This window comes from Salmo salar, chromosome ssa06 (genome assembly GCF_905237065.1).
Source record: "Salmo salar chromosome ssa06, Ssal_v3.1, whole genome shotgun sequence".
NCBI classification, from domain to species: domain Eukaryota; kingdom Metazoa; phylum Chordata; class Actinopteri; order Salmoniformes; family Salmonidae; genus Salmo; species Salmo salar.
In genome coordinates this window covers 35679132-35689089 of record NC_059447.1, presented here as the reverse complement: position 1 = coordinate 35689089, position 9958 = coordinate 35679132, and the positions used below count along the sequence as shown (strand labels likewise).

Genomic DNA, 9958 nt, shown 5'->3' with positions numbered 1-9958 from the left:
AACACAATGCCACAGATGACTCAAGTTTTGATGGAGCATGCAATTGGCATGCTGTCTGTAGGAATGTCCACCAGAGCTGTTGTCAGAGAATCTTAGGTTAATTTCTCTAAGATAAGCCACCTCCAACGTCATTTTAGAGAATTTGGTATGTCAGTATGTCCAACCGGCCTCCCAACCACAGAACACGCGCAACCACGCCAGCCCAGGACTTCCACATCCGGCTTCTTCACCTGCTGGATCGTCAGAAAGGGTGGGGGGTGATGAGGAGTATTTCTGTCCGTAATAAAGCCCTATTGTGCGGAAAAACTCATTCTGATTGGCAGGGCCTGGCTCCCAAGTGGGTGTGCCTATGCCCTCCCAGGCCTGCACCCCTGCCCAGTCATGTGTTATCCACAGATTAAGGCCTAATGAATTTATTTATATTTACTGATTTCCTTATAAGAACTGTAACTAAGAAAAATCCTTGAAATTGTTGCATGTGGCATTTATATTTTTTATTCAGTGTAGGTTTCAACATTTGGGAGGAGAAAGAACCTAAGAACCTGATCAATAGTTTCTTCCCACTGTAAAAAGTCAACATGGTTGGACTAGATCCTTATTCAGGGCAGTGCTTGTTAAATTGTCAAATTGAAATATTCCCAGGCCATTCAGTATATGGAGACACCCAAAAAGTGTCTGTTTAATAGCTGCAACAAAGAAATCAACACATTTATTCAGTTCTTCCCTTTTGATTCAAATCATAATCACATTTCCACAGCAGACCATATCACACATTTATATTTTATATCCGTTTAACCCTTTTTATTTTAATATATATATTTTTAAATATAAAACCATTACTTACTGGGTAAATACGGACAGAGAACCTTTGTTTAAGATCACATTTCAGTCCTTTCACTGTGGGTGAGGCAGGATACACCATTCATCTCCCAAATGTTTGTGTGTGTAATATTTCAAAAATCGGTCCATTCATAAAATAATGTATGTCCATAAGATGATGGGCAAGGCTCCAGCTGTGAGTCTGAGTTGGCGAAATAGAGTGCAGAACAACAGTTAAGTCCTTGTTGTGTGCGCTAAAGGGCCCCTTATGTCTGGGGGTGGGAATTGTTCTGTTCATAAATCCGTGAGAGTGTTTGTGCGGTCCGGTGTGACTCAGTTTTCAGGCCTGACCTGCTCCAGCGTGGACTTGAGGATGTTCCTGGCGCTGCTGCACGACTCCAGGGCCTGGATGTGTCTGAAAGTCACAAATATACAGTTACACACCTGCAATGATGGACAGTTTCACCTTACATTATTACTGTTTTTAAATGCAGCAGCCTGACAACATAGGAACATGGGTACATTGTGCAATTTGGAGCATATTGGCAATATCCTTAGGGAACTTTGTGCCAATGTGGTGTGTTAATCTGCAGTCGGAGAAGGTACCTGAGAGCTACGCTGCCACCATCACTCATGCCCTTACCGGGACATGAAGGCCTCCAGCACGGCGATGTGGTCCTGGGGGAAGTAGTCCTGACGCACAACGTACTCCAGGGCCTGCAAATGACCAGGTACCACACGTACCGGCTTCACCTTGTCCTCACTCTGAATGAGACAGAGAGAGGGGGAGACCCGAGGGCTACAATAATACAAGGCGGAAGAAAACCAGGAGTTTTTCTATAAATTTATAGAACGTGTGTGCATACCTTGAGGAGTCCCAGCATTACTAACAGCGATGATACAAAGTTGTAACCTTGGAAGGAGGGGCTAGCGAAGGCTTTCCTGAGAATTGCATCTGCAGAAAAAAGAGGACATATACTTAACATGCGGTCATACAGATGAACGAAAAAAGTTGCATAGCCATAGACTCAGTCATCTGGCCCCATGTCTTCAGTAAGTACTCAGAAATAAGATAAGTGGCCCTTACCAATACTGTCTAGGACAGCACTCTTAACATCTTCATCTTCCTCATTGTACACAGAGGAGATTTTCAGGAAAGCCTCCGCTGTCTTACCAGCATCAGCCACATCTACCTGGAAAGAGAAGAACAAGGACAAAAGGTTAAACACGTCACCATCAACCTGTTTCAGCCTACTGACACACACTGTATGTCACCTCAGGTTTCCACTAAGTAGTTTGCTGTATAAGGTACTCATAACAGGGTGTGTTAACCACCTGCTGTTCGAAGAGCAGGGCCCTCTTGGTGCCCAGTTTGAGAAGCTTGTCGGGGGATGGGAAGCAGAGGAAGGAGGAGGCATCTGGGGGTCGGGGCACTGACGGAGGGGAGGAAACCTGATTCACACTGCTGTCTTCTTCCTCCACATCATCATCCTCCTCATAGTCATCCTCTTCCTCATCTTCATCATCATCATCCTCCTCCGGCTCCCCTTCATCGTCGCTGCAGGTAGATACAAAGATTACACAAAAAGATTTTCTCATGGCGGCTTGTGATAAAAGACAGGATGGTTGAGGTCCAGTGTGGGTAAGTCTAAAAGTATAAACTAATTTAATATATCAATCCAGTACCTGAGTGATCCCAGCAGGTCTCCCATGTTCAGGCCATCCATTACCTCTCTGAGAGCATCACAGCCCTCTTGCCCCAGGCAGTTACCTGGCAGTACCAACACAAACACACACAACACAAAGTCACACATGAACTCTACAGATCCTACAAAAACACTACCAGCCGATGCAACATTTTCAATCCAGTTTTCATGTGTTGTAAGTCAAGTGCGTATCCAACATGTACCATTTAGGTCTAGTTTCTCCAGTGTGGCTTTGCCCTCGACTGATTGTGCCACCAGCAGTGCAGCTTCTCCTGTGATCTCCCCGAATGACAGATTCAGCTCCTGACAAAGAGGTAAAAAAAATATGGGTATGAGTCAGGTGCTGCCACAGCAGAGGGAAGTGTATGAACACACATTAATTAACAATCAAGCGCAGTAGATGTTCCTGCAGCCAAGGGTGGGACCAGTGCTACCCTGTACCTTGAGGATGGGAAGCCCTTCAGTGACTGCCTCGGCGATGGCTATAGCACCCTCGGAACGCACCAGACAGTCTCCAAAGTTTATCACCTGGACACTTCGCAAATGTTTCAGAGCCTGAAGGGGGCACAAAACACGCAGTGTCTGTCATAGTATGGCAAGTGCATTTGAGCATACATCAACTTCATGAGTTTCATTGTCATACGGCCTTCATACTTAAGGCAAACCACTACTGTACCTGTGCCATGGCGATAGCTCCTTTCTTAGTGAAGGTGTTGTCGTTGAGGTTGAGGACCCGGAGTTGGGGGTTGTGTTGCATGGCAGTGGCCAGAGCAGTCACTCCAGGGTGGTTGATCCCATTCTGGGGCACGTGCACCTCCTCCAGACTACCCATCAGCTGAGGTCATACAGTAGCATCAGACAGAGATAGCTATATAGACAGTATATGGCTTGTCACTGTCAGTACAGTTTAATCATTGACTCAGTGGAATTACGTTGGAGTGTTCGAGGAGCTTTATCCATGCTGCTGCCAGTACTAATGCTAAAGAGCTCCATGTGGACCACTGTGGTGACTAACTGCATATACTCTACAAGTCCAGATTGTCAGAAATTCTGATATGTTCAGCTCAGGAGCCAGTGTCTGTACCTGGAAGGCCTGGGCGAGGGCAGTGGCCCCATCGTTCTCCAGACGGTTTCTGCCTGCGATGAACACCTTCAGCCCGAGGGGGGTGCCCTGTGCACTGGACTGCTTATAGCACTCCGTCAACGCTGCAGCTAAGATCTGAGGAGAACACACATACAGAGCACAGTGAAAAAACTACGTTGGAAAAAGTTAGGATTGTCATGATAGATATTAAATCATGATATCACTTCTCAAATGACAGCACTATTCAACCTTAATACAAGCTATATATTTCATACGAGAAGTTAAATTAGCTTTAGATCTTCTCTTAAATTATACTGACTACATTACAACTAGCAGGGGGCAACTTCATGTTGTGGAGTCTGCTCAATAACGCAATTCAGCTCCTATCAAACTGGAGACATTCTGCCCACCTTGCCTCCACCAATGCCCATGCCGCAGTTGTTGAGCCTCAGTTCCTGCAGTGTGTGACAGGCAGTGCTCTTGAGCAACTTCTCGATGCCCTTCACCCCGTCTGGTCCAAAGGCGTTGTCACTGAGGTCCAGCACGGTCAGTCTGGCGCCCGCTGTCATCAGGGCCGCACCCAGGGAGTTCTGAATAGGGGAGATGAAGGCTGAGTTTACAATCCCAGACCATCTTTCATCTATCAAAGGTAGCAAGTATTTAAAAAAAATTAAGTCTCACCAGGGCTGGAGGGATCTCAGAACGCAGTCGCCCAGTAAACATGTCACTCCAGTAACAGTACTGAGGGAGAGAGGGTTATATAAAGGGTTAGCTAAAGTATTGTCTAGCTTGCCATACATACATACATACATACATACATACATACATACATACATACATACATACATACATACATACATACATACATACATGAAAGCAAGATAGAACAGAGCCAACAGTGGGTACCTCATCAAAATCAACATATGAGATCATCCATCTCTCTCCGTGTGGCACTCAGTGGAATACCTGTCCTCTGTACCACGAACAATGCAATCAAAACACACCTCATCTCATAATCACTCCGTGACTGGTACCTTAAATTCACTCTTTGTCTCCAGGGCTTTAGCGATGGCCTGTGCTGCCTCCACTCCATAAGTGTTCCCCTCCAGCCTGAGCGCTTGCAACCCCTTGAACTCCTGGATCTCTTTCACCATCTCTTCCACTGGAAAGAAGGAGACAGAGGGAAAGATTGAAGACACAGACCATGATTGTTTGAAGAACAATACATTGGGCTCCCGAGTTTAGCAGCGGTCTAAGGCACTGCATGTCAGTGCAAGAGTCACTACAGTCCCTGGTTCGAATCCAGGCTGCATCACACCCGGCTGTGATTGGGAGTCAGATAGGGCGGCGCACAATTGGCCCAGCGTCGGCCGGGTTTGGCCGTCATTGTAAATACGATTTTTTTCTTAACTGACTTGCCTAGTTAAATAAAAGGTTACATTTTTTGTTTTTAAATACAACAAAAAAACATTTTGCAATGGACACCACCTTGTACTTGAACAACCTATTGGATGACAATTGGAGGAGCATAAACATAATGAGTCAATGGTCAATGGTTGGAATTCTTACCAGATTGTGCATTGTCGAATTTGCGTCCTTGGCCTTTATAACTCAACTCTCCCTCAGTCACCTGAGTTTTGGCCAGAGAGTCAGCCAACTGGGCAACAGCATCCGTCGCCATCAGGACACCTGAGGAACATACTAACTTATGAACAAGAACATGCACTACTTACTTAAGCAACACATACTATACCCGCCAAAGACCCAGCGTTACCAAACACACATGCAGTTTGAAGTGATGTAATAAACATTATTCATAGTTAGCTAGCTAGTTAACTTTAGCTAATATACACAGGAAGTGGAAAGTTGCTATGTCTGCAAACGTTGCTAGCTTGCTATCATTGTGCTACTCTCTGGAAGAAGTGGAAACCCTTACTAACTAATGTTAGCCAAGTAGCAAGATATGTTTAGTGTTGTAACTATCTGGTAACGCGTTATAAACACTTGGCATACACCATCTCATGCCAGGATAGTTGATGCTAACTAGCTAGGTGGAAAAAGCTGAACGTGGTTGATCATTTCCAATGGTGTGATAAAGCTGGAAATGTTCCACAAGAATACAGCCATCAAAGCAAGTTACTTAACGTTGTTCTGACTTGGCAAAATCATAACATGTTAGCTAGCTAGCTTAGCAAGCTAGGAAGAGCAGGGCATGCCCTGCTACGGCCATCGACCAACTTGATCTGATAAATATGGCACCTCCCCTCACGTGTGACCTTACTAACGTTTCCCTGAATACATTTGCAAGCGAAAATGTCTCTGAAGAAGTACGAAACGTGTACCAATGCTTACAAAATGCAAATTTCTGCGTATAACTAGTTGTTTCCAGAACAGCGCTGTCTGTCCCACAAGCTGTCTCCCGCTCGGTTCTGACGTTTAAACACTTCGAGGACCATGGCTGACGCGAGACACACGGGACTTGTAGTTCCAGGCAGTTTCGTTGGCTCATCTTCTTCTATTACATAATGGCGGTCCGCAAACAAACGTTTAAGTGCATGCCGCCGCCACCTACTGTGCTGGAATGTACGATCAATCATGATCTGCCCAATTCTGTACTAGCTGAAAAAATTATACAAAAACTATTTTAAAAAATAATCCCTACTAACTTCTGCCTCCCCCTGCCCCCCAAAAACTCCCCAACCCCATTAAACTTTATCTATATCATGCTGAAACACTCCACCCTTAGGATTGTTCAGCATGTCAACAACCATTTCAACAGTAACATCTGTTACACCCAATATCTCTTTTGCCATCTCCACAATGACCTTCAACCTTGCATTTCTGCTTTCCACAACCTGAGTAGCATTGATAACCTTACCAATAAAAGCTATGAAGTCTACTTTATTCATTATCAAAGTGTCCTTTGACACTGCACATTCATGCCAGGACCAGCAGAAACCCCACCCCCGACATTAGGTCTAGCCATGGAAGCTCCATCATTCCACACTGTAGCTCCACCAATCTGTCTTACAGATTCTGCATACGATACATCATGACTGCTTCTATATCTCTGAGCCTCTCTAGCCTCTCTCTGCACCTGGCATCCACCAAATGCTGCGCTATGTTCCCCCCACAATTATAACACATAACTTTCACATTGCTCCCACATTCACCATAATCATGTTCCCCTCCACACTTGGAATATATTTTCCTTCCTTTACATTCTACAGCTACATGTCCCATTCTTTGGCATTTAAACGCCACAATGGGGATGGGACAAATAACACTGACATTTAAACTAAGGAATCCTATCCGTACTTTTCCAGACAAAACCTTATCAAACCTCAGCAGCACTGATAAGCTTTCACTTCTGATCAACCTTTTGTCCTCAATCACTCCTTTCACATTTTCTTTAATATAATCTATGGACATTGATATTGGGACCCCAGTGATGCCTCCCCTCAACCTAGCTTAAGCACCTGGGACATGGCTTTTCATTTTATTCTCATTATGCTTTTCTATTTTCAGAATATTCTCTTGCTGAGCCTGGCTACCACAAAATATGAACAATATACTATTTCCAATGAACCAAGCTAATTTGACTTCTTTCTCTATGGCATAAATTAGTCGGATAGGGTGTAAATGAGGCCTGTGGTCTCATCAAACACCATCACCACTTTCCACTCCAACACAAAGTTACTCTTGCTTCCTACCTTGGCAGTCTTTATGCTTTCTTTACCAGATGCTCCGCTGCTTTCTGTATCATGATCTCTCTTCTTCCTATATCATTCCACTACCGACCATTCCGGCCCTACTCCTCCATACCATCAGAACGGTCATCCATATTGTTCGCATTCCAGCACAGCTGTCGCTTCACCAATCTTCTCTCCATTTCGTCTGCACTACTCCCTGCCATCGCTCTCAACAATCAAAATAGCCTCTTTGGCTAATCTCATCTAAACCTTTATTTTATGTCAAAAAACAAAAACTCTTAAAAAAAACAGTGATACTGAACAGTGTAGCTATATTTACAGATTTATTTGATCAGATTCTCTGAGATATATCTCTCTGCACAGGCCATACAAACGCTTCACACCGCGTGGCAGCTGCCACTCTAACCTGGTGGTCCCAGCGCGCACGACCCACGTGGAGTTCCAGGTCTCCGGCAGCCTCTGGAACTGCCGGTCTGCAGCCAACAAGGCTGAGTTCATCTCAGCCTATGCTACCCTCCAGTCCCTAGACTTCCTGGCGCTGACGGAAACATGGATTACCACAGATAACACTGCTACTCCTACTGCTCTCTCTTCGTCTGCCCACGTGTTCTCGCATACCCCTAGAGCATCGAGCCAATGGGGTGGTGGCACTGGAATCCTCATCTCTCCCAAGTGGACATTCTCTCTTTCTCCCCTGACCCATCTGTCTATCTCCTCATTTGAATTCCATGCTGTCACAGTTACCAGCCCTTTCAAGCTTAACATCCTTATCATTTATCGCCCTCCAGGTTCCCTTGGAGAGTTCATCAATGAGCTTGACGCCTTGATAAGTTCCTTTCCTGAGGATGGCTCACCTCTCACAGTTCTGGGTGACTTTAACCTCCCCACGTCTACCTTTGACTCATTCCTCTCTGCCTCCTTCTTTCCACTCCTCTCCTCTTTTGACCTCACCCTCTCACCTTCCCCCCCTACTCACAAGGCAGGCAATACGCTTGACCTCATTTTTACTAGATGCTGTTCTTCCACTAATCTCATTGCAACTCCCCTCCAAATCTCCGACCACTACCTTGTATCCTTTTCCCTCTCGCTCTCATCCAACACTTCTCACTCTGCCCCTACTCGGATGGTATTGCGCCGTCCCAACCTTCGCTCTCTCTCTCCCGCTACTCTCTCCTCTTCCATCCTATCATCTCTTCCCTCTGCTCAAACCTTCTCCAACCTATCTCCTGATTCTGCCTCCTCAACCCTCCTCTCCTCCCTTTCTGCATCCTTTGATTTTCTCTGTCCCCTATCCTCCAGGCCGGCTCGGTCCTCCCCTCCTGCTCCGTGGCTCGACGACTCACTACGAGCTCACAGAACAGGGCTCCGGGCAGCCGAGCGGAAATGGAGGAAAACTCGCCTCCCTGCGGACCTGGCATCCTTTCACTCCCTCCTCTCTACATTCTCCTCTTCTGTCTCTGCTGCTAAAGCCACTTTCTACCACTCTAAATTCCAAGCATCTGCCTCTAACCCTAGGAAGCTCTTTGCTACCTTCTCCTCCCTCCTGAATCCTCCTCCCCCTCCCCCCCCCTCCTCCCTCTCTGCAGATGACTTCGTCAACCATTTTGAAAAGAAGGTTGACGATATCCGATCCTCGTTTGCTAAGTCAAACGACGTCGCTGGTCCTGCTCACACTGCCCTACCCTGTGCTTTGACCTCTTTCTCCCCTCTCTCTCCAGATGAAATCTCGCGTCTTGTGACGGCCGGCCGCCCAACAACCTGCCCACTTGACCCTATCCCCTCCTCTCTTCTCCAGACCATTTCCGGAGACCTTCTCCCCTTCCTCACCTCGCTCATCAACTCATCCTTGACCGCTGGCTACGTCCCTTCCGTCTTCAAGAGAGCGAGAGTTGCACCCCTTCTGAAAAAAACCTACACTCGATCCCTCCGATGTCAACAACTACAGACCAGTATCCCTTCTTTCTTTTCTCTCCAAAACTCTTGAACGTGCCGTCCTTGGCCAGCTCTCCTGCTATCTCTCTCAGAATGACCTTCTTGATCCTAATCAGTCAGGTTTCAAGACTGGGCATTCAACTGAGACTGCTCTTCTCTGTGTCACGGAGGCTCTCCGCACTGCTAAAGCTAACTCTCTCTCCTCTGCTCTCATCCTTCTAGACCTTTCTGCTGCCTTTGATACTGTGAACCATCAGATCCTCCTCTCCACCCTCTCCGAGTTGGGCATCTCCGGCGCGGCCCACGCTTGGATTGCGTCCTACCTGACAGGTCGCTCCTACCAGGTGGCGTGGCGAGAATCTGTCTCCGCACCATGCGCTCTCACCACTGGTGTCCCCCAGGGCTCTGTTCTAGGCCCTCTCCTATTCTCGCTATACACCAAGTCACTTGGCTCTGTCATATCCTCACATGGTCTCTCCTATCATTGCTATGCAGACGACACACAATTAATCTTCTCCTTTCCCCCTTCTGATAACCAGGCGGCGAATCGCATCTCTGCATGTCTGTCAGACATATCAGTGTGGATGACGGATCACCAGCTCAAGCTGAACCTCGGCAAGACGGAGCTGCTCTTCCTCCCGGGGAAGGACTGCCCGTTCCATGATCTCGCCATCACGGTTGACAACTCCCTTGTCCCCTCCTCC

The 9958-nt window shown here is 46.6% G+C and overlaps 1 protein-coding gene across 2 annotated transcripts; it reads right to left on the bottom strand.

The window, feature by feature from the left end:
• Positions 1 to 475: 475 nt before the first annotated feature.
• Positions 476 to 6115, bottom strand: LOC106607164 (ran GTPase-activating protein 1). Of its 2 annotated transcripts, none has more exons than XM_014203804.2 (15): positions 5962 to 6115; positions 5179 to 5298; positions 4644 to 4771; positions 4291 to 4350; positions 4020 to 4199; positions 3610 to 3744; positions 3202 to 3360; positions 2967 to 3080; positions 2729 to 2828; positions 2506 to 2590; positions 2155 to 2377; positions 1907 to 2012; positions 1686 to 1774; positions 1463 to 1584; positions 476 to 1234 (listed from the first exon to the last, which is right to left on the bottom strand). In XM_014203804.2, exons 2-15 carry the CDS (start codon positions 5288 to 5290, stop codon positions 1153 to 1155), a joined length of 1695 nt encoding a protein of 564 aa, XP_014059279.1. In that variant the 5' UTR covers positions 5291 to 5298; positions 5962 to 6115; the 3' UTR covers positions 476 to 1152. The 2 variants fall into 2 exon arrangements, with proteins under 2 accessions (XP_014059279.1, XP_014059280.1); XM_014203805.2 differs by having other exon boundaries at positions 894 to 1234; positions 1426 to 1584.
• Positions 6116 to 9958: the final 3843 nt, after the last annotated feature.

Coding starts and splice junctions, on each gene's coding strand:
- LOC106607164 (XM_014203804.2), bottom strand. CDS start 5,290: ATGGCGACGGATGCTGTTGCCCAGTTGGCTGACTCTCTGGCCAAAACT. Junction 3,361..3,609: donor CCCTCGCCCAGGCCTTCCAG/GTACAGACACTG, acceptor GTATGACCTCAG/CTGATGGGTAGTCTGGAGGA. Junction 2,591..2,728: donor GGAGAAACTAGACCTAAATG/GTACATGTTGGA, acceptor TGGTACTGCCAG/GTAACTGCCTGGGGCAAGAG.